General features: G+C 32.6%; 1 protein-coding gene across 1 annotated transcript in view; it reads left to right on the plus strand.

The window, feature by feature from the left end:
• The window catches only part of LOC137402849 (sushi, von Willebrand factor type A, EGF and pentraxin domain-containing protein 1-like), a 74,338-nt gene that overhangs the window by 34,150 nt on the left and 13,670 nt on the right, over positions 1-26,518 (plus strand). Inside the window, exons 5-7 of the mRNA XM_068089358.1 lie at positions 1,224-1,406; positions 22,704-22,886; positions 23,469-23,651. Coding sequence (XP_067945459.1) covers positions 1,224-1,406; positions 22,704-22,886; positions 23,469-23,651 — 549 coding nt within the window. The remainder of the gene's footprint in view (positions 1-1,223; positions 1,407-22,703; positions 22,887-23,468; positions 23,652-26,518) is intronic.

The following is a 26,518-nucleotide window of genomic DNA, read 5'->3' on the forward strand; positions in this document are numbered from 1 at the left end:
GGCTTGGACCGGCTTGGTTCGGCTCGGTTTGGCTTGTCTCAACTCAGATTGGCTCATACAGTCCACCACAATATATAAAGACCACAAAGTTATCTTTGTGGTCTTTACATAATATGTTATATGTATGTTATTATGTTATATGTCTTAATATTATGTTAATGCGTGTATATATGCGGCAATACGTATTCATAGCATATAGTTATATATGCATATATATATATGTATATATATACATATATATATATATATGTATATATATACATATATATATATATATATATATATATATATATATATATATATATATATATATATATATATATATAGCAAGCACTAGCATGATTGTGTCTATAAAATGTGGAATATGTCAATCTAATGAAGCAATTTTCGCAAACGCATATAATGACTTAACAAATTCGTTGTCAAATACATTACATTTTATTGAAAGTGTAATTAACTGGATTTAGTTCGGATGACTTAGAAGAGAAGACAAATTTCAAAAGTGCATTTTTAAACTAGTTGCGACAACAGCGCCAAATTTTTTCTGCTAAAGTATTTTGAACAACTATGAGACCAGATTTGAAAGCAAGAAACCAGAACTATGAAATCACTTTAAGTTGTCAATGCTGAAGTGTCCTAGATGAGCTGATTTGAGCTAAGCCAAGCATCAACCCTGACAAAGGCATTCTGGCTTCCACCACAATATAAATCTTATGAGCTCAAAGATAGCTCAAAATTATTAAGGCGCACTGATCAATTACTAGAGGACACCATTCAACCACAGTAGCGCACCAACTAACCCTTAGAAGGCACCATACAGTAGCGCATCAACCAATCGCTAGAGAGCACCAACCAATCACGAAAGAGCACCAATCAATCACTAGAGGGCACTAACCAATCACTAGAGAGCACCAACCAATCACTAGAGAGCACCAACCAATCATTAGAAAGCACCTGCCAATCATTAGCAATCTCTAATCAATCGCTAGAGGGTATAAAAACAGTTAATCAATTGATAATGATTTTGCTAGAACAGCCATTTTCATTGTAATCAGTTAACATTGAGCTACATGTATATTTAGTTTATTGTAACCAGTTAACAATGAGCTATATTTAGTTTATTGTAAGACAAAATTAAAAAAAATAGTAGGGTCTGTTTCACTCTGCTCTTGTCAGTAATGCCATCAGTGTTGCTTTTCCAACTATGTATTACATGTTTTCAGGAGTTGATTGTGGACCTCCTCCAACTATTGACAACTCAGATATTCAGAACATGTATGAAAATGGAACTAGATATCAAGATAGGGTGACCTACACTTGCCTCCCTGGATATAGAATTCAAGCAGGATCTCACTCTATAACGTGTCAGGCTGATCAAACATGGACAGCAACTCCAACATGTACAAGTAAGAGAGACTGTGTGCTGTATAATCATATCCTCAACAGCTAAACGTTTTTTTCTCATACAGTGAGCTATAAGTAGCTAATTGGAGCAGGTAGCTATACGCCCTTCCAAAAGTTATAATACGACTCAAATGTTAAGTTACTCAACAGTTTCAATATAATCAATAAACCATGAAAGTTCAATGATTATCCTATACAGTGTTTCCTGAAATCATTGAGGTACTTAATCTTGTAGTAGTATATTTTTACCTTTTTACTTTTTTACTTTCAATGTCATCATATCACTTGTAATTTTCAAAGTTTATCTATTTTGACTTCAAAAATCTATCAATGTTTAAAAATCAACAATTGTATAGCAACACTTTCAATTCTTTTTGTATCAATATTATTTTCAATTATCTAGATGTCAAAGGAAACTAGAGGAACCGTATGTTAACCTGGTTATATATATATAGCAATACATATTTATAGCACATAGTTGTGTATATATATATATATATATATATAAATTGTTTCTTCACCCCGGATACCCCGTATGGGTGGTAAATTCTGCTCTAACTCAAGTCTCCTACCAGAGACCTGGGAGTTTGAGCACTCGTCTCAAGATCTTAGCTGTTATATATATATATATATATATATATATATATATATATATATATATATGTATATATATATTTATAAATATATATATATACTAATAAATTATTTAAAAGCAATACTTATCTTTTTTTCTCAGCTACTGTCAGTTTCATGATATTCTCATTCATCAGGCTGTGTTGAAATCTCAACACAGCCTGATGAATGAGAATATCATGAAACTGACAGTAGCTGAAAAAAAAGATAAGTATTGCTTTTAAATAATTTATTAGTATATAGCTGCTCCAATATATTGTTGAGCACTCCAATTTTAGTAATACTAACCCATAATTCTTAGGAATTTATAGTTTATATACATATACATATATATATATATATTTGAAAAATTATTGCGAAAAAAGTAAACTTTTAGTATTTGCGTTACAAATTTGTTTCGTGCGGAGCACTCATCAGACGCGATTGTACTAAAATGAAAAGCTTTACTGAAAGCATTCGGTAAAGCTTTTCATTTTAGTACAATTGCGTCTGATGAGTGCTCCGCACGAAACAAATTTGTAACGCAAATACTAAAAGTTTACTTTTTTCGCAATAATTTTTCAAATATTTCATACTCCACTAATAATCTTTTAGGTTTTTAGTGTAGAGTTCTCTTTTTATATGCTTTTGCACTTGCTTTTAGTTAATATATATATATATATATAGCTGTATATATATATATATATATATATATATATATATTTATCTATATATCACTTTGTCTATATATATATATATATATATATATATATATATATATATATATATATATATATATATATATATATATATATATAGACAAAGTGGATGCTGCACAGTTTGTTACAGAGTGCTCAATGATAAATCAGAGCTAAACCCACTCAGCCAATGGAAAAACACAACAACAGTCCTAAGATGGTTCAACAACATCAAGCACAAACCACAATGCTCATTCATTGAGTTTGACGTGGTTGAGTTTTATCCATCAATAAATATGAAATGGCTAGAAGCTGCACTAGAGTTTGCGACCAAATTTACAAACATCACCAAGGAAAAGAGAAACATCATCACACACTCCAAAAGATCAATTCTATGTAGTGAAGGAGAATACTGGGGAAAAACATCCGCTAATGAACTATTTGATGTAACAATGGGAAGTTTCGACGGTGCCGAAATTTGTGAGCTGGTCGGCACATTTCTATTCCATCAGATCACAACAAAATATGGTAACAAGTTTGGATTGTACAGAGATTATGGGCTAGGCATAGTAGAAGGTTCAGCACGTAATGCAGAATTTATAAAAAAAGATCTCTGTGCTATATTCAGCTCGTATGGACTAAAAATTACCATAAATGTTAATAAAAGAGTTGTAAACTTCCTTGATGTTACCCTCAACTTAGACAATGGTAAACACATGTCATACGTCAAACCCAATGAGAGACCAGTGTATGTAAACAAAGAATCCAACCACCCATCTGGCATAATCAGAAACATCCCAGCAAGTATAAATAAGAGGCTCTCTACAATTTCGTCTGATGCTGAATGCTTCAATAAAACAGCAAATATCTACCAAGAAGCACTAACCAAGAGTGGATATAGCCACCAACTAACATACCAAAAACATCTATCTACATCTGAAAACAGACAATGCAAACGGAGCAGGACGATTACATGGTACAACCCACCTTACAGCAGTAATGTCTATACTAACATCGGCAAACTCTTCATCCAACTAGTCAAGAAGGAATTTATGACAAGGCACCCACTACATAAAATATTTAACAGCAACAATATCAAAATTAGCTACCGTTGTATGAACAATATAAGAGAGTCCATCAATGCTCACATCAAAATTATACTGACTGCCAACACCGCAAATGAAGACCGAACATGCAACTGCAGAAAAAGAGAAGAGTGCCCAATGAATGGAGAATGCCTGAAAGCATCATTAATTTACCAGGCTACTGTAAAAACCAACACCGATTCACCAGACCAAACAAACGTTGGACTAACAGAGAACACTTTCAAGACGCGATTCACTCACCATAAAGCTTCTTTCAACAACCCATCTAAGAGAAACTCTACTGAATTAAGTAAATATATATGGTCACTAAAGGACAATAATACCAACTACACAATATCATGGAAGACTCTACGACATGCTAAAGCATATCAAAACTATCTCCAACAAGTGTAACTTATGCTTATGGGAAAAATTCTTTATTATTTACAGACAATCACTAAGCACTCTTAATAAACATAACGAGCTATTATCATCATGCAGACATTCATCTAAGTTCATGCTACGTAATTGTATCACTTAACTATTGTATCCCAGCTGAGTACAACCTTTATAATACCAATCTGGAAGTTGTGGATAGCTTTAAATATTTGGGCGTGATTATTACAAATACATTGAGCTGGGACCACCATATAACATCGATTTGTACCAAAGCATTACAAACCTTGGGAATGATAAAACGGGTTCTTTTTAATGCTCCTAATAAAGTAAAGAAAATCGCATATTTGACTTTATGTAGACCCGCCTTGGAGTACGCTTGTGAGGTCTGGGACCCTTTTTTAGTCAAACACATATCTCAAATTGAATTTATACAAAGAAGAGCCGTGAGATTTATATGTAATTTGAAAGGAGTTGCTAGCGTAACGGAAGCTCGAGAGAATATCCAGTTGGAAGTTTTAGAGATCAGAAGAAAACGAGCAAGACTCAACCTTTTAATAAACATTTTATCTAATAGCACACACTCAGCGCTAATTGAAAGTTTTAATTTTTTAATGTCCCAACCACACCAGTATGACACCAGATCATCTCGGTCTAACGCTCCAAAGGCAATCGCCTGCAACACAAACACATATTTTAACAGCTTCATTCCACGAACTTCTCGGGATATTAGATTGGGAGATCATTAGAACAGGAAAGTTTTATTAATTGATGTTTTAAATTCACTTGTTCAAATAGATAAATTTTTATTCTTATACAATCTATGCAAACGGTCTCCACTTCCTCCTTTTGAGGTCTCGAGACTCTTTTTAATCAGAATCAGAATCAGAATCAGAAACTATTTGGCTTTTGGCTTCTGTACACTCATCCAATTATCAGCTTATCTAACTCTGCATAACAGCGTATTTATTACTGGTGTATGAAATTCATTTTAGACATTTTATCTGAAGAGTGTGATACTTATTGTACCACATGAAACTATTAGTAATAAAATGTTTAACTTATAGAGTGAAGTTCCACTTATACATATTTTATATATATATATATATATATATATATATATATATATATAGAACTATATTTCCCAACTAGGAGGCTTCTATCAATATATAATCCATGTTAGGAGGCTCTGAAAAATTAGGAGGCGTCCAGGGAGCCTCCTAATTCTAGCAGTGTTTATAGTGCTTAACAACCCTATAGAAGTATTTTAAACATGATTCCCATAATCGCCTTATATATCTATATTCATATATATGGAAAAGAGGAGACAACTCCAACATAAATGTGTAATTTTCTATCAATAAATTATAAACCCTAGGAGGCTCTTATATATGGAACTAGGAGGCATATATCAAATTTAAAACATTCTTACTTTTAACTGTTTTGGTATCGTTTCAGTTAATAGCACAATCTATTTAAAAACATATTGCAATAAGTTTATGACTAAGCATCAGCAAATACAAAGAATTAGCAGCTATGTCGGATACAGTCAGTTTTGCTAATATTCATGATAGCTTTATTAGATTTGAGAAATAAAGTTGTATATTAACAAACTACAATACATTACAATTTATTTGCTGACCCTCTTTATAGTTTTCAAGACTGCCATTTAAGCACTCCCTTTTTTGCAAGGTTTCTCATTGATCTGATCTTTTTTGTGAAAATTCACAATAATTGCACATTATGGTTTCAACTGATGTTTCAACTGATGTTTTACTACAGCATGGCTGTAGTAAAAGTTTAAATAAGTCTATAATTAGTACAATTCATATTTTCGATGCCGTTGCATCCAGCCACAAAATAAATCTTTTTTTGAAACTTTGCATCCAAACGCAATACCTGAGAGATGGTTTTTTAGTCGAAGAATTGATTTTTTAAATTTATTGAAGTAAAGTGGCAAAAGTATAACCACAGTATATAACAGCTAGAGAGATGTGGCTGTTATAATGTTGCTGTGGCTGTTAGGACTATTAGTTCTTCACCCATGTAGTCTACTAGAGCTTGGTAGCAGCAGAATGACTACATGTAAGGGAGCAAGTCACATTCGGTAAGTTGTTCATGTTATTTTAGTCAATTTACAGTTTATTTACTTGAAACATACAGTTGTAGAAAAGCAGTATAAATTTTATTTAATATTGAAATAGGACTAGCGTGAAAAAAGTATGTTTCAATTATTATAATTTTTAAGGAATGTAGCACAGAACACGTTTGATATATTTTTTACATCCGTTTATGTCATCCAACTGCTGATATTGTTCTGCATAGAAAAGTCAAGAAAGGTCAGCATTGTATTACCAAAAAGGAAAAAATCAAAACTTTTGGTAAAGTCCTAATTTTTGACTTTATTATTGTTACACGAATGTTCAGTTTTGTAACATCAAAACAGACACGCCAGCTGACAATGAATAGTTATTTTGGTGAATCAGTTAATTCTCCAACTTTAATCTATTTTCAGTTATTATTATTATAATTTTTGATGTTTTGTATAATGATAAGTAACGTTATTAATGTGGTTCTACCAACAGTCAAAACTGTTATTAGAATAACATGATCATAAAGTAATTGTATTATTGTTATCATGAATAGTGAGAGTTTGTGTATTTCAGTTATGATTTTGTAAGTAATAGTAGTACATGCATAGGCATAAGCAAGTAAGTGGGTATATGCAGCCTTTGAGTTTTGAAACTTTTAGTATTTAGTTTGAATCTTGTGTAGTAATTGTGTAGTAATTAAGAGCTTAGCTGTTTTATAGAGCTTCAGTAGTAGGAGGCAGACATTCAAGTTTGCCAAAAAAAACCTAACCAGTGAACTAAAATGTGTATTTTGCATTCATTTTGGTTTGTATATCTGTTTATGCTACTTGAATTATCTTTTCATTTTTGTAGAAACTTGGTAAGCATTATTGCCAAGATGGCATATTTATCAGATGGCAGAGAGTATTAGACAAAGTTGGATGTTCTTTTCTAGAAAAGGTATGTTGCTAATTACACGTTGGTTTGCATAAAAAATATGTCAAAATAATCAAGGTTTCATCTACCGAAATTTATAATATTTTTTAACATATACATAATTATAGATTACAAACTATAAAACATTATATCAGTAAGGTTGTATTTTGAAATGTAGTAAAGTTTGACGTTTTGGCAAAGTCACTATGATAAGCAAAACTTTAAATTCACCAACACAAAATATACTGTACAAAGTTTTACTGTAACTAGCAAATGTATACCTGACGTAAGAATGTAACAGCATGCCCAAAAGTAGTTTTTCTTTGTATAGTTGCAAATAATCAATGACGCTTTAGTTATAGATAACTGCTGGATGAGAAGCATTGATGGCCCACACCAAAGACTGATTTGCAGACATCAAATTAAAGGTATGCGATATTGCAATAAGTTGCTGTAAAATAGCACATTATACATGCGAGCCAAAAATTAGTGTAATAATTTGATATAGCCATAGCTTCAGTAAGAAAAGTTTTTAATTTTTACAGGCATTGTATTATTTAAACGCTTACATAAACCATTATGCCACTTTTGTGTTCTATTCATCTATTATTGGCAGATTACATAATATAAATAGCGCAAACCAATCAAAGGAATGTAGCGTAGCAAAGAGATTTAGTATTGCTCTTCTTAGTCTTTATGAGTCATGGTTGCAATTGCTGAGCAATTGCATAATTATATAAAATGAATAGTTTTCCATGGTTACTCATTACCACTTTTAGTTACTCAGTCAACACTGAGAGTAATTATCAGATTTGAGATATCATGTTTAGAGGCAGGAGATTGACAAATATTTGGTTGGTTTTTACTCTTACCCTATCGTATGCGAATTTATGCTAAATCTATCAGCAACTGCCGTATGCATATTTTTGCGAATTTTCCAACAATTGCGTGGTCACCTAATTTTATTATCCATTAAAAACATAACGAATGATTTTAAAACTTTGATGGTATTGTCAGTGTGGTTCGAATATTTCTCTAATAGATTAGTCTAAGATAACCAAGCAGTTTCAAATTTTTTTTGAGAATTTCCAAAATAAAAATGGACATTTTTTGTGTGAGTTTTGTTAAGTATCGCGCAAGTCAGAAAACATATAATTACTTACATGTATGTTGATGAAACTATAGTCAATTCAAATTCAGATTTTTGTGATTACACAGATAATTAATTTAGCAGCAGTGACTCTGATGATAGTGAAAATAATAGTTTTTTAAGTGTAAGGGACATTGTAGAGCATCGTTTTAGCTTCGTAGCGATTGTAGCTTCACATAGCTTTAGCAATGCACAAAGTGAAGGTACATTGATTTTTGCATAGCACTTTATGTTAACATTTTAGCAAAATAAAATATATTACAAAAAGTTTATAGATAAACTTTGAAGTTGAAACAAAATAGTATTCATGCTTAATGTACATATCATGAAGCTAAATTGGCAATTTTCGGTGAAATGGCTGGCGGTAGGCCGGTAGCTTAGTTTGTACATGGGTGGCAGTAAAAGGGTAAAGCTATAAAAGAATTAGAGATACAAGTGTATGTATTTCCTTTTGAATGATTTAGTGAACTTTGATGATTCAAGACAATGAGTTTGGCAAATGATATATATATATATAAGATGCTGCTGAAGTTGCGCAATTCAACTCATGGCTTTTAATTATTACCTCAAAATGTTGAAAACACGCGATAGGAAGGGCCAGAACACTACTAAAACTCATAGTTACTCAAACCTGAAATACAGTAGGTTTTATACAAATTGCTGTACAATAACAAAACTGCAAAACTATTGGTTAAAATATAAATAGCAATATATATTATTATTTTTGGCCTTCGGTATCGGGCAGCATGTATGCAGTTTGTTTGCTGATGTTAACAAAAGTTTTACTAATAAGCTACATAATTTGCTCAATTATTTGTGTCAACTTTAAAATTTAAAACAAATGTAGTGTTAGCACTTTTAGAATATACTACAAACAACGCAGAGGAACTTTTTGTGGCATATGACTTGAATTTAAAAGTTCTCTGAAAATGCAACTTGTATTTGCCCATTTTAATACTTTAAAATGTCAAAGGGAGCTCATAATGAAAGCAACTTTAATATAATTTCAAGATGCTCAAAGCGGTACGGATGTTATGTTGACAAACATTAAAAGGTTACTCTGTACTATGGCTAGTAAGTATTTACATGTATTTAGATTTTGCATTGATGCTTTCAATTAGGTAGTGTAGGAAATCTATTTACATTAGCTAAATTACCAGTATGTGCAATACCCAGCTTTGTTTCCTATCCGTCCCAAACATTTTGCCAATGCTTATAATAATTCATTGCTCTTTTCAAATCTCATTTCTGAACCAAAGGTAGTTTTAGCAGTATAAGAACATATACTTCTCTTCCTATGGGTCTACTCACTTTTCTGTAGCAGCAAAGGCCATTGTTTTAAAAGGTTTGTAAGAATTGTATTACTTATTTTGACTTCCATTGGTGCTCGTAGCAAATATAATTTCAGTACAATTTGCATCAATATAGTTATTATTACTTGTTTGTAAAGTATTTGGAGCAAAACAATATTTTATGTGCACAGCAAACATTTTTGCTGCAAGCTTACCAAAACAAAATAAAACGTTTATTTTTATGTTACATTTTAATTAAACATCATGTTCTATTCAGTTATTGCTGTCAGTACTATGCAGTTATTGCTGTCAATGTTCTTTGTGCATTCTTGGCACACTTTTATGTTAAACTTCCAATGCATTAAACACTTTAGAAATAAAGTGTCCAAACAAGGATGCATAACATGAGATTTGTCACTGGCTTGTTTTGACCTATATCTAGCACTCTTTAGCCAAAGGTGTCTAGCTTTACTAAAATATTTGGTAGTGAAATTGTACATAAATTCATTGCCTGCATACACGTCAATCATGATGCCTATGCTTTTATTATGTGTGTTCTACTATTGCCTTCTTAGCTAATTCACTTTCTACTTCTCAATAGCCTCAGCCTCCGAATGAAAGCTATTGTTGTTATTCCTATTTTTTGTAACTTTATATTGAAGGAGGTTGTGGTTGGGCAGCTCATTTGCTTTTCACTCTATTAGAAGTATTGCAGCACAAGTATAACTGCAGTAATAAAATCTTCACAGAATTGCATAATGTGGTCTTATTCTCCAAGGTCTTCTCACTAGCAGAAATCACCTATGTACTTATGCAATTGTGGTTTGTGCTTAAAGTGACTCATTCTCCTAATGTGGCATGGCTTGCTATCTTCTTGCATGCTAGTCAATTGATTAAATAGATTGTAAGAAACAAGCCAACCTCTCACTCCTACACAACCTAAAGACTTATCACATAAGTTCAACCTTCTAGCGAGATTGTAGCCGCTAAACATTTTGCTTTTTTCACGCATCTAGCCATTTAGGGTTTTGCAGCAGAAGAAGAACAGACTAATCATGTCACAATTGGTATATTTGTTTGTCACAATTGTTTTATATTACTTTTGCCAATTTTGTCATTGAATTAATTGTACCATATTATGGTGAAAAGGCATCATGAAAAAGTATTTTACTTCGCCTCAATACCAATGCAAAAGGTTAGACCGGTAGTGGCCATTTTTGACCTTTAGGGCGAGCCACTTTAAATACTATATCTAAGCAACTTACTCATGTCATCAAATTGCGAAGGCAAACAACAATGCATAGGTTTTCACAGCTAATTTGGATTTGGATTTTACTGCCTTAATTGCAAGATCGTAATATTGTCAAGTTAAAAAGGTCAAGAAACCCCAACTTTATAATGCTAAAAGAATGAAATTATTACTAATTTTCATAAAATGATAACTTTGTAATTATACACAAGGGTAGCTTTGTGAGATTAACCGACACACATTAAAATAGTTATGGTAACATATGGCACAGTAGCCAGAAATTGATGAATATCTGTGAGTCTGTCGATGCTCCTAACTTTTGTAACTTTTTAAAAAGCATTAAAATAATTATGGATGCTTTTTATTCTGATTAGTAGTGTTAGCTGATTGATAGCACCAAACAGGCAGAATTATTAGTAGCCTATACTATACTGCCCTGAGCAAGCAAAACGCTGTATCTTGATATTTGTAAATTGTTCAGCACAAGCACAAACGCGTTTTGGTCAAGCCTGGCATCAGTATTAGCAGTATTTTAGTTGTTTTTTTTATTTATTATGGTGAGATATCCAACAATCTTTACTGAATTTTTTTTTCGTGAAACTTTAAAATCAAAGGAGTTATTTCACTTAGGGCATTTTGTTTGCTTAAATTGACAATTTACTAAGCTGGCACTAGGCAATCAAAACGCCCTATCACTGCAGATAGGGCCTTTTGATTGCTTAATTGGACTGGTTTCTCATTGTTAGTTTGCCACAAGACCATTTGCCATGACTGGATTATCAAAGGATTACAAGTTTAAATTCTGATATTAACCCGCAATTAGTCAACAAAATGATATATGTTGCAATTCCTATTACTCATCCAGTCAACACATGGATTAAAACCCTGTAATAGCCATATTTAGCTCAAAAGTTAAGAGATGATCAAAGATCTAGGTATCCTTCAAACCAGATGTCATGAAATGAAAGGAATAAGTAAAATAGTAGTTTAAAAAAGATCAAACGCTTTTATTAAAAATAATTTAAAGCAAACAACTGAGTGCAATGATGTCAGTATTTTAAAAAAGCAAAACCTTCCAATGGACATGTAATTAAAACAAATTTTTCATCAAATCTCTGAGTCGGATCTTTAAAACGAGACTTTTGTCACTTAAATATCGTCTTGTCATAATAAATATATTATGATAAAAAATATAGCAATAAGATTGAGCACTTAGAAGTGCACTAGCTTGTATGAGCTGCCTTGAAACAACCAAATATATATGCTTCAGTTTCGCTTCCCTTTGTTTATATACTCTTTGATTACATAATGCTGCTCATAATGTCCAACTTTGTGTATGTTCAGGCCAATCAAAACGCTGTATCTGCAGATAGAGCGCTTTGATTGCCACTTTATGTGTGGTAAATGTGGATAGGGCGTTTTGCACATTGTGAAAAGTGCTATTTCTGGTGGTCTCAGATATATGAAATTTCGAGACATGTTAGATCTCAACCTAAATTACATATAAGCACAAAAAAGTGAATTTTGAAAAACTTTTCAGATAGGGCGTTTTGCTTGCTTAGGGCAGTATAAAGTTATGATAATGTATTATTTTCATTGTAATTAACAAGTTGATGCATTTTAGTCGTAATTTGATACGGATTTAAACTAGAGGCTGAGTCATAAGTAAGTGACTGGAGCAAATGAAATCCTTTAAATTGTTGAAGCTTTAAAATCTATGTTTCAATTTTGTAGAAGAATATCGCATGAGATAAAATATTACAGCTTCATAGAATTTTAGTAATGGGAGGTAGGGACACGGGTTTGCTGAAAAACCTAAAAACAACAGGCATCTTTTGCATCACTTTTTAATCTGCATAACATCTGTTTGGGCTATTAAAATTGTTTTGCTTATTTTGGTAGAAACCTGGTCACCGCATCCAAGCACTATATCCACCAGATGGAAAATGGTACGAAGCACAGCTGAACGCTTTCTTGAAGGGGGTATGTTGCTGATTAACGGTTAGTTTCCACAAGAGCGTGCCACATTAATAAAAGTTTTATTTCAAAAAATTTATAAGAAATAATATTACTATAAAATCTATGTTTGAATGCCATGGCACTGCATTTTTTAACCCTTCCAATTATAGTGGCAAAAATTGTCGATTGTGCTTCATAATATATGTTCAATCTTTATTAGCTTCAACTCTATCTAAAACACTTTTGTTATAGATTTTATTTTTCCAACACGTTAAAAAATAGTACTATTCAAAAAACTTAATGCATTTCTACTTCGTGCCTTGCTAATGCTATGTGAAGCTACGATCCCTTCGAATCTCAAAAAACAATGCTCTACCATGTTCCTTACTCTTACAAAAACTATTACTTTGACCACCATTGGAGTCACTATTGGAGCTGCTACTTTAATTATATGTGTAATCACTAAAATCTTAATCCGTCAGTCATCAACAATCATCAATAATGTTATCAACATAAGTAATTATCTGTTTTCAATTCTGGATGTACTTGCGAAAGCTATAATAGCACTAAATATTTCGAAAATCAGAAAGAACAAATGTTTCTTTTTATGTTGAAAAGTCCTAAAATAAAATTTAAAATTGCTTCGTGAGTTTAGGGTAATTTTACAGGGAAACTTTTGGACAACACTGTCAATACCATAAAAAGTCTTAAAGACTGTTAGTTATGTTGTCAACGAATAATAAAATTAAGTTACTACGCAATTGCCAGGAAATTCGCAACATGCACATATGCCGGTCGTCCATTGATTTCGCCTAAATGCGCATGCAGCGGTGAAAGGGTTAATAAAATATTATGTAATCTCTAATTGAATCCCCATTCATTTAAAGATGTAGTTGCGTCAAAAATAAAATTAGGACCCATAAAAGGCTAAAACATCAGCTACAATTTGATGCCATTTTTGTCTTTGTAGACCAACCCTGTCCAGAGATATATGCGTTTGAATGAGGCCCTCCTTTAAAAAGCTCACGTTCCAGCGGGTGCCAATTTCGTGACGTCACTAGCTTGTTTTCTGAAACGAAACCACGAGCGATAAATATGAGGTCGCTTCGTTAGCCAATCACGATCGCAAAATTTTTATATAGACCGTAATAAATGTTATCACTCGTAAAACGCGTTGTCTATGATCTCGAAGATTCTCATCGCTAGAGAATTCATGCTCATCGTTACTGATTCAACGCGTTTCAACAATTACTAAGTTATACATAGTTTTAAAATGGCTTCAAGTTCGAGCGACCGCTACTCAGAGTTATCTGAGCAACGTTTAGTAAAAGATTAGAGTAGACAGCCTATGGCCAAAGCTGACAGGCGTCAGCAGCGTTTTGCTGCAGAAGAAGACAGAATGGAGGTAAATTAACTTAGAGTTTTCCATACTTTAGTAAATGTAATATTTTTTATAGTCATAAATACATATACTAATTAATAAAATGATAATTTTTTGCTATCTCCAATCATCGTTTCATAGCTTATCTGCCGTTTTACCTAGCTATAATATTTTTTTCGAATTTTCTTTGGTAAATTAGAGTGATGATTACAAATTATTTTCACACGTAGGAAGTGGGTAAAATCGATTGATCATTGCAAATCTTTAATTTCCAGAACCAAAGCTTCGAATCGTTGGCTTGGCGTACTTGTGCCTTTATTAAATGTTTATTCGTTTTTAAAATTACACTCGCAATCTATTTAACTCCCAATTTGGAAGCTGTCAATAGATACGCTTTAGAATGACATATCTATGAATGACATATTTATTGCATCTACTTTGTTTACATTTACTTGTTTTACTGATTACAGAATGTTTATGTCATCCCACCAGCCGAAGAAGCTTTGTCAGTGTGGAAACTGCTATAAAGGAGAAAGCAAGACTTGAATGCGTGCTGGATGATGTTTTGTTTGAGTTTGTTGCAGTAGATGAATTTGTCTTATTGTATCAGCTAATACTTTGTGAGTGGCCACGACTTGATGAATATTTTTAATAAAAGCTTTATGCCGAGATGAAAATATTTTTGCTTGTAAAAATTATATAATAAAATATTATTGTTGAAGATAATGCAAAACATGATTTGCAGAATATTGTAGTGAATCGGATATGGTATATGGGTGTCCGCAGAACTGGAGAATGTGAGTTCAAATCCAGTTTGCAGCAGACTTCTCATCCTTAAAACTCTATCCCTGTCTATATTCTTTTCAAAGAGGTGGCTTGCTAGTAGTAAGTAACTAGTAAGAAACTAGTACGTAGGCAATAGGTAATAGGCGACATAATGTGGGCGGGGCTTATGGGAGGCTGTATATCGTTTATATGGGTAGCTGCAGAACTGTGCTGATACAAAGACCGCGTTCTACATAAAGTGACTAGACAGAATTACCGTAGACCGGTAGAATTGGTAGTCGGTACCCAAATGTTTACACAACATTTGGAGAAAGTGAGTAGAACAAACTTTCAATTTTCGTTATTTGAGGCCTTTTAAACATTCATAATAATGCATCTGTAGCAGGATTTAAAATTTTATTCTAGCCAACACGAGCAAATACAAAATAAGATATATGCCAATAGAGCCGCGTAAGACTAGAATTTTATCGCAAATAGCCGATGTGAATACGAGAGATAGAGAGAGGTTGCCAAACGCGTGACATCATTTTTGGCGAGGCTGGGCACGTTTTTGTGGCCTGAGCGTTTTACGGTGATCAGATTTTTTCGGTTTTAATTTTCAAATATTTTGGCAATGCGATCGCGTAACACAACAAACAACATATCAACTGATAGAGAAAAAAAAATGCTTTCTTTTAAGATCAACTTAAATTTTGACGCAACTACATCTTTAAACGCCCCTCTATTAGACCTGTACTATAATAGATGACGGTTAAAGATAGAACGCCGCCGTTCAAGTGAACGTTACTTCTTTTGAAAAAAACACATAAAAAACTATATAACACACAAACTAAGCTGTGATTCAGTGATAACATATACACTGGGCGTTGAGCTTGCAAAATGCCATCGTTAACTGCTTATTCTAATGCTGTAGCATGTGCAAGAAATTTTAGCCTCAAATAGTAGTACAGATTTCATCATATTTGCTAAACTATTTTTTCATATATGCCGAACTATCAAGGCCGCTTAAACAATAAAATTATTATCAGCCTGATAGAGTTATTAATTATTTCCACGGTGCTGCTTTCAAAACTTTAACGAAAACACTGTAAAGCTTAGAAGTTAGAAAACTCGCTTCAATATGCATTGACAAAAGTATTAATTGCTATTGTTGTAACTGAGTCATTGTTAGTAAAAATTTGTCAACATTTTTCTATCCATCCTGTCCAAAATCGGATCCAAAGATCAAAGAATGTTGAAGTCGCAGTCAGCTGGATGTGGTTGTCAATTAAAGGGTGACACTCGAGTTTTCAACACTTCTAGAATAGCACTCGAATGAACATGGCCTTCAAATTAAGATTCTACCTTATGTCAATTTAGCTGTATTTCAGAATGTTATAATATTGGAGTTTTGGGTCAAGGTTAAAATAGCAAGCATAACTTTGCAAATATTGACGCAACAAGATTTTAGTTTTAAATAAGGCTCTGCTTTCATATATTTGCAAATCACTAATGCATGAATTTAAAAAAAGAACCCAAGGGTATATTTCTCTTTGTGTAGTAGCATCTAATCAAAAATGCATTGATTTTAAATAAGTGCAGAGTGACATACATGGATTATCAACACCGAAGAGTGATTTTCAGACATCAGATTAAATGTGGGTGATGCTATGATAAGTGGCTTTAAACTAACACAATGTACTAGGGAACCAAGCGTGATTATTTTGCTGTAGCTCAAATGCAGTAGAAAAAATAAAGGTGTCTAACTTTTCAAGTATTTCAGTCAAATTCGTTGCCTACATAAATGCTGACACTAGTCTTTGTGTTCTGCTGCTGTCAGGTTACAAAACATAGCTCTCCTAGTCAGAGGCATTTAGGTATCTAGAGCAATCTAGGCATTAGTGGTTTCAATGAACACATGAACAATGGTGTTTAACCACATTGCTTGACCCCATAGGTCAAGTATTAGCCTAATTAATGACTCAATAAATAGCTACCCAGTCAGGTCACACTAAGCTTAGCAGCAATCGTTCTGAACACTGGCCATTGAGACTGCTCAATGAATGTTAATCCTGATAATTTCTCTAATAATTTGAAGCAAATAGAAATCCAAACTGCTCTATCGCATGCATGCAAGTGGCACACCATTTAGTTTCATAATTAGCTACTAAAGTAGTATATAGAAGTAGTCATCAAAGTACCTTCTATAGTATATGTGTGTTTTGAATAACAATACATTGGTTAAGTATTATATTACTAAATGAGAAATGACACTAACGAGCATTAATGTCCTTATTGTTCACTTGTATCTTAGAAACCATCAATTCTGTTTTGACTTGCAGCACGTAAACCAGCTTATTTAACTTTTGAATGGAGCTGAGCAATGATATGTGATTCATCAAAGCCATAGCTTATCAGATTTTTATAAATGATAATTCACATTATTTACTATTTCAGTCAGCAGAAAACGGTAAAGTGCAGAGGAAATAGCAGAATTTGACAAGTACTGGACTGAAAAATCAGGCAAACTGCCAACAAGATCAGTGTTGGATGCTAAACACTCAACGCTGCCTAACAGAAGTGTTACAGTGATTCGGGCTTGAGCCAACAACTTGCTAAAGAAGGCTGCGAGAAAAAATGCCAGCTGAATTTTTTATGTTGTTGAACCTTCTTATTACCATTGTGTTGTATTTGTCAATAAATGTGCTCTTTTTGAAGACTAAAAGAGACCAACTCCGCAGTAATGCACTTGTATAGTTATTTTGTATCAAGCAGTCTTAGCTATTATTTTATGTACAGAAAATGTGCATAAAACAATGACTATGATAGATAATACAATACCGACAATAGATATTATCTGTTGTACTGCACTGTACACTATGATGTATTATTCAAGAAACAAGCTCTAAGATGAATTATAATAATTCTTTTAAAGAAAAACTAAATATAAGGAAATATGCCGCAGCAGCCAGTCTACTGACAACTTACTGTCAAACCGACAAGCCCAAAAAATTACTTAGAACGCTGTGCTTGACTAAAAACAATCAGAAATTCACTACACAATGAGAAATATATCTTTTTGGGTCATTTTCCAAATTTAAGTGAATGTGTCTGAGTAGAATGTTCTATCAATTTCTTGACAGTTCAGGGCATTATTATTACTGGTAAAATGTGAATAATAGCACTCAGTATTACTATTGATCAATAAAACCACCCAAATTCAAGAGATCTAAAGTTAGAAAAAATTTGGTACTGTGCTGGGTCCAGCCCGACTGATCATTGCTAACAATAAATTGCAGTAAGAAAGAAGTTTTGAAAAGCGAAAATTCCCTCAAGATAGAATGTTATTGTATTTTTATTGGCTCTCTATGTGACATTAAGTTTTTCCCTGGGTTCTACATAGGCACAATGGGCTTGTTTGGAATCTACCCAATTTACGGTGCTGTGGTATTGCGCAGGTTTTGCAACCTGACACTCCATTCCCGAGTGGGGAAATGTTTTTACTTTACGTTCTAAGAGTGGCTTAAGATGAATAGAAAGACATTGCTGTTATTGTATGTTAGATTGAGTAACTAAGTATGTTGTGCAAGTAATTCATATTATTACTGTAGATAATATGCACAGCAAGCAAAAATGTGTGTGTTTCATTTTAGCAATCACAGTAACTGAGTTGCGTCCATGCATTGTTACCAACTAATTTTTTTTAAGTTTTTGTATGCAGTGCAGCAGCGATATGTGACTAAATAAGAAACTATAACATAGACCATATTTACAAATATTGAGTTACATTATTCGTTTATATTAGTGAGCAGAAAGTTATGCAGCCTAAAAGAAAATTGAGAGTTCAAAAAGCCATGATCGGAAGATTGAGGCAAACTACCAAAAATGCCAGAGCTGTATACTGTTAAAAGAAATTGGTGTTTGAAAATTATAATGATGACTTATGCCCGAGCCCACAACTTACTCAAGAAGCTGCAAAATTAAACTGGCAGCAGGGTTTTCTTGTTGTTGAGGCATTTGTAATATCGCATTAAACTTGACGTCTGAATAAATTTACTCCGTTTGGTGACTAAGCAACGACCATTCTATGGTACTTGACTAGTTGAATTTTTTAGTATCAAGCATGGTGGCTGTTCTTGTTTTAAATACAAATTTATTGATTCCTACGTTAAAGTTTAACATACTATACAATATGTAGGTTCTAACAACAATTACTGTTGTTTTATACAGATTGTTGTTTTATTGTACAGATTATAGCAGACTCTTAGTTGATCTATAAGTGATAGCAACATCCCAAATTATATGTAAGCCATGGCACCTCTGCATTGATATGTAAGTTATAGCAACCTCCTAAATGATATATAAATAACAGCAGCTTCCTAATTACTATATAATTCATTTCAGCCTCCTAACTGATATATAAATAGTAGCTACCAACTATATAAAATTCAAATTATAGTAAACTCTTTTGTGATCTATAAGTCATAGCAACATCCTAAATTCTATGTAACCCATAGCAACCACTGCAATGATATGTAAGTTATAGCAACCTCCTAAATGATATATAAATAGCAGCAGCCACCTAGTTAATATATAATTCATAGCAGTCTCCTAACTGATATATAAATAGTACTGTAGCTACCAACAATATGAAATTCAAATTATAGCAAACTCTCAGGCGATCTATAAGTGATAGCAGCATCCTAAATTATATGTAACCCATAGCAGCCTCTGCAATGATATGTAAGTTATAGAAACCTCTTAAATGATATATAAATAGCAGCAGCCTCCTAATTAATATATAATTCATATCAGCCTACTAACTGATATATAAATAACTGCTATCAACTATGGAAAATTCAAATTATAGCAAGGTCTTAGGTGATCTATAAGTCATAGCAACATCCTAAATTATATGTAACCCATAGCAACCTCTGCAATAATATGTAAGTTATAGCAACCTCCTAAATGATATATAAATAGCAGCAGCCTCCTAATTGATATATAATTCATAGCAGCCTACTAACTGATATATAAATAATTGCTATCAACTATGGAAAATTCAAATTATAGCAAAGTCTTAGGTGATCTATAAGTGATAGCATCATCCTAAATTATATGTAACTTATAGCAGCCTCTGCAATGATATGTAAGTTATAGCAACCTCCTAAATGATATATAAATATCAGCAGCCTCCTAATTAATATGTAATTCATAGCAGTCTCCTAACTGATATAGAAATAATAGCTATCAACGATGGAAAATTCAAAATATAGCAAGGTCTTAGGTGATCTATAAGTGATAGCATCATCCTAAATTATATGAAACTCATAGCCGCCTCTGCAATGATATGTAAGTTATAGCAACCTCCTAAATGATATATAAATATCAGCAGCCTCCTAATTAATATATAATCCATTGCACCCTCCTAACTGATATATAAATAATAGCTATCAACTATGGAAAATTCAAATTATAGCAAGGTCTTAGGTGATCTATAAGTGATAGCATCATCCTAAATTATATGTAACTCATCGCAGCCTCTGCAATGATATGTAAGTTATAGCAACCTCCTAAATGATATATAAATATCAGCAGCCTCCTAATTAATATATAATCCATAGCAGCCTCCTAACTGATATATAAATAATAGCTATCAACTATGGAAAATTCAAAATATAGCAAGGTCTTAGGTGATCTATAAGTGATAGCATCATCCTAAATTATATGTAACTTATAGCAGCCTCTGCAATGATATGTAAGTTATAGCAACCTCCTAAATGATATATAATTATCAGCAGCCTCCTAATTAATATATAATCCATAGCAGCCTCCTAACTGATATATAAATAATAGCTATCAACTATGGAAAATTCAAATTATAGCAAGGTCTTAGGTGATCTATAAGTGATAGCAACATCCTAAATTATATGTAACTCATAGCAGCCTCTGCAATGATATGTAAGTTATAGCAACCTCCTAAATGATATATAAATATCAGCTGCCTCCTAATTAATATATAATCCATAGCAGCCTCCTAACTGATATATAGATAATTGCTACCAACTATGTGAAATTCAAATTATATCAATTTCTCAAATGATCTATAAGTTATAGCAACATACTTTATTATATGTAAATCAGAGCAGCTTCTAAAAGAAACAAGTTATAGCAAACTCCTAAATGATATAAGTTACGGCATCTTACTAAAGGGTATGTAAGCTATGCCATGCTATGTAATGTTTCCATTGTAACTATTACATAAGTTACAATGGTAACATTTTAATTTATGTGTAATTCGTAGCAATCTGCTAACTGGTAATCATTATTTTTGCTTACTCATTGAGGTATGAATTATTTTACCTTCAAATTGATATGTAATTTACAACAACCATCTAGACATTCTCCAAGTTTTGACAGTTTTTCTAGTATGCATATATACAAAGTATGATAAGGCGATGAATATATATTGTATGATACCATATTCTCTTAAAATTTCCATAAAAATATATAATAATTAGGAGGTGAATAAATATATATATATCTACAATGTAGATAAATTAGACCATATAGGAGGCTTACCCATATATATTTGCGTTAACTCCTAATCCCTTATATTCCGCAACCTCCTAACTGGTATATATTTATTCAACTCCTAACTCGGAAATATGGGTATATATATATATATATATATATATATATATATATCAGACACTAGCATGATTGTGTCTATAAAATTTAGACTATAATGTCTATAAAATGAAGCAATTTTTAAAAATGAAAATAATGACTTAACGACTTCATTGTTAAGTATGTTACATTTAACTCAAAGTGTAATTATCTGGATTTACTACGGATGACCTAAAAGGCAATTTTCGAAAGTGCATTTTTGAACTAATGGCGACAACAAATATTTTTCTGCTAAAGTATCTTGAACAGCTATGAGACCAGATTTGGAAGCATGAAATGGAACTATAAAATCTCTTTAAGTTGGTAATGTTATTCCGAGCTGAGCTGATCTGAGCTATGCCGAGCATGGACCCAGACGCAAGCATTCTGGCTTCCACTAAAATGTAAATCATATGAGCTCAAAGTTAGCTCAAAATTATTAGGGGACACTGATCAAATACTAGAGGGCACCATTCAAACTCAGTAGCGCACCAACCGATATTTGAAAGGCACCAATCAATCACTAGAGAGAACCAACCAATGATTAGAAGGCACCAACCAATCACTAGAGAGAACCAACCAATCATTAGAAGGCACCAACCAATCCCTAGAGAGAACCAACCAATCCTTAGAAGGCACCCACCAATCATTAGAAAACACTAAACTACTAGAGGACATCATTCAAACCCAGTAGCACACCAACCGATCTTTAAAAGGCACCAATCAAGCACTAGAAAACACCAACCAATCATCAGAAGGCCCCAACCAATCACCAGAAAGCACCAGCCAATCTCTAATCAGTCGCAAAAGGGCACAAAAAACAGTTAATCAGTTGATAATGATTTTGCTTGAACAGTCCTCTTATTGCAACCAGTTAACATTGAGCTATATTAAGTTTATTGTAACCAGTTCACAATGAGCTATATCGAGTTTATTGTAAGACAAGATCAAAAAGGTGATATGGTCTGTTTCACTCTGCTCTTGACAGTATTGCCATCAGTGTTGCCTTTCAATATATGTATTACATGTTTTCAGGAGTTGATTGTGGACCTCCTCCAACTATAGATAACTCAGATACTCAGAACTCGTATGAAAATGGAACTAGATATCAAGATAGAGTGATGTATACATGCCTTCCTGGATATGAAGTCAGAACAGGTTCTCACTCTATAACTTGTGAAGCCAATCAAACATGGACAGCAACTCCTACATGTACAAGTAAGCCAAGGTGTACACAAGATCTTGATAGACTAGACCCCAACACTCTGGTGCACCATAACAGCAATCATGCAACTGTATAGTCTAACCGTATGCACCAATCATTAGTAATCAATTTTCTATTTGTATTTCTTAACTTAACAATAGTCAACTTACTGGACTGAACTTAAGTTACAGACAGAAGTAGAGAGTTTAAATAACAAAAAAAGAAAACAGTGAGCCAATCAGGTTTTACCAAATGCAAGTTATGATGTGGCAACATCACATAGTGTCATGGTTAACACTCAGGGCAAATGACTTATTTGGAAAACTAACTCATAACAACCTGTGTATTATTCTTCCAGGACAGAAAAGTTTTGATATCAATTATCATGAGCTTAAAATTTATACACCAAACAACTTCAGTTGCAGACTGATGTAGCACAACATTCATTGCCTTCAGAAAGTTTGAGAGTTTCTAAAACTTGTGTTGTTCTGAGTACAACATATTTCAGATGCTTGTAGACCTCCTGTGAGTATAAATTTGTACAATTAAGGTTAGATTTTTTATTTAAAGCAAACCCATTGTTTCTACATATCTAGGAGTAGACTGTGGACCTCCACCGCTTCTTAACAACCATGATTCTCAAGCGACAGTTCTAACAGGAACTAGATATCAAGATAAGGTGACCTACACTTGCCTCCCTGGATATGAAATTCAAGCAGGATCTCACTCTATAACATGTCAGGCTGATCAAACATGGACAGCAACTCCAACATGTACAAGTAAGAGAGACTGTGTGCTGTATAATCATAACCTCAACAGCTAAAAGTGCTTTTCTCATACTATAAGCTATAAGTAGCTAGTTGAAGCAGGTAGCTAATCTATATGTACCAAAATACTCAAATGTATTTGGTGGTAATGTTACTCAAACTATATCAATATAATAATTAAGCCATGAAAGTTCTATGAGTATGAAGTACAGTGCACCTTCAGGATACGATGTTAATCCGTATCAGGGCTGGCATCGTATGGTGAAAAAATGGTATGTAGGGGTATAGAAACCATGTTAATTATATAATGCAAACATCTCCTCAAACAAATCGTCAAAATTCTATATAAGTTCTGTACATATTGAAAAATAGTAACAAAGTAGTATGTTAACCTTAGTAACTATAATTGTCTACAGTAACTTTATTATATTTAGTCAATTTGTTGGTTATGATCTGCATAAAATGTAACTTTTCAATGTCTATGAGCAGAACTACGCACCATAGAAATTACCTTCAAGACAGGCGTGCTTACAACAAAAAGATCAAATTAACTTCAAATGGGTTTACCTTACTAAACATAAACCCACACACTTAAAGCTAGGTTTTAGTATGTATTTTTAACTATTTTACTGAATTTCAACTTTTTGTCTCCAAAATTTTATCACTTACCAGTTTTAGTATTCGCTTTTGCTATAACTTTTAGCGAAACTATTTAAAATATTTTTAACTTAATTTTGCAAGAAAACAAAAATTATGCTGTTTGCGTAATGAAGTGGGTTTTTGCTAGCAGGTTAAAAGAAGTTGTCCAACTACTAAACCTTCTATAAGAAGGAATGGCAACTTTATCTTTGCTACTGGTTCTGAAACAAAAATATTACTGTTTTACACATGAGAAATGCTGAACAAAGAGAAATCGATCATAGTGTCTCTTTCAGGCATTTTGAAAATATTTTCGGCAAACAGCATTTTTGTGTTCTTGCTAATTTGATGTTCATAATAAAAACACCAACTTCCAAATTTCAATTCGAGGAAAATTCTGTTGAATTTGAATAGTGAAAAAAGATTTGTATGGTAAGGTGAAAAAAATTATTATGTTCTATTTTGTAAGGTAAAAAAATTGTATATTAAGATAATCGTATCCCGAGGGTGCCCTGTGTGTTAAATGAAATAAAATGTTCCAATCGGAGACTTTTTATTTCTCAGGCAACACCGGGCATTCAACTGAAGTTACTGTAAATATGATTTAATAGAAACTAACCTAATAACCTTTTCAACCATCAAATGTATCAAACTACAGAGTACATTTTACTCTGTAGCAAAGAGCAATTTGCTTTTATACCAGATGCCTTTTCATTATATAATTCCTGTTGTAGCGAAGCAGTGCTGTGTGTTCATGTATTGTACTTGCATGGATTTTGTTTTCTAACCCCAAAATGTTATAAGGAAAAAACTGTGGGCAAGCACCAGAAGTAGAAAATGGTGAGCTGTATCGTCATCTCTACAACACTACATTTGACTCTGAAGCTATATATGCTTGTGTGAGTCATGCATACCGAATGGTGGGATCTGAGCTAGTGCGATGTACAGAAGATGGGACCTGGTCAACACCCCCCATCTGCCACAGTAAGTCTAAAACTAGGCTGTCATATTAAATAATCAGTTCATTCAGTGCATACTTGTACACAGAAGACGGTTTGAATGAGTTTTAGTTCATGACTTTATAAAAGGTATATCCTGCAAGACATTAAAATTTAAATAGTTATAACAGCTATAATAATGTAATCTGTAATACTGCATTAATTATGTAGTATTACATAATTAATGTGGATGGAGATTACATCTGTAGGCATTACAGATGTAATATGACAATATATAATACAAATCACTTATAAAAGTTTGTAACAAAATTTACTTTATTATAATACTAAATATTGCAAAACAGCAATATGTGTAATACAATGTTTGGGTAATACAATAAAATCAGCGTTGTATTACATTATATATTATAAAAAAGACTATATTCTATCATGTACATGTTATTATTTTACATGTGCATATACATTTACATATACATGTATATGCTTTGTATATTATATCATGTACATTTATTCCCTATATATATCTATATACAGTATATATATCTATATACAGTATGTATATATATATATATATATATATATATATATATATATATATATATATATATATATATATATATATATATATATATATATATGTATATATATATATATGTATATAAAACTATGTGTACTAAAAAAACTACAAGTTTAATTAAAACATTTTATTACTTAAAGTTTCGTGCGGTAGGCTTGCACTCTTCAGATAAAATGACATTTTATCTGAAGAGTGCAAGCCTACCGCACGAAACTTTAAGTAATAAAATGTTTTAATTAAACTTGTAGTTTTTTTAGTACACATAGTTTTATATCAGCTCTGTTTTTACTCTAAACATTGAGCACTCTTTTTACTAATGTGTATCAATATAACTTTTATATATGTATATATATATATACATTCCATATTGTACATATGCTATGCAGTTTATAAAAGTGCACCATCTAACATGGCGCTTGAAATGTTATGACTATTTTTTGTTTTCAGAGCATTTCTTGCAAAAATGACATTACGATCAAATTGCTGAGTTATGTTAAACAAAGCACAAGTATATGAAGTGTTCTATCAAAGCCGCTCCTCAAAGTTTTTCGAAGCAATGGACCTTAAAATACTTAGCAATGGGTGGTGCACAGTCACCAGCTACTAGCAGATAAGAAGTCTGAGTGATTTTACTGTGTGGGTAGTGAACAGTATGGTGTACAACTTTATCAAATAGTATTGTATATTAGACAAGGGAAGTATAG

Source organism: Watersipora subatra, chromosome 8, assembly GCF_963576615.1.
Source record: "Watersipora subatra chromosome 8, tzWatSuba1.1, whole genome shotgun sequence".
NCBI classification, from domain to species: Eukaryota; Metazoa; Bryozoa; class Gymnolaemata; order Cheilostomatida; family Watersiporidae; genus Watersipora; species Watersipora subatra.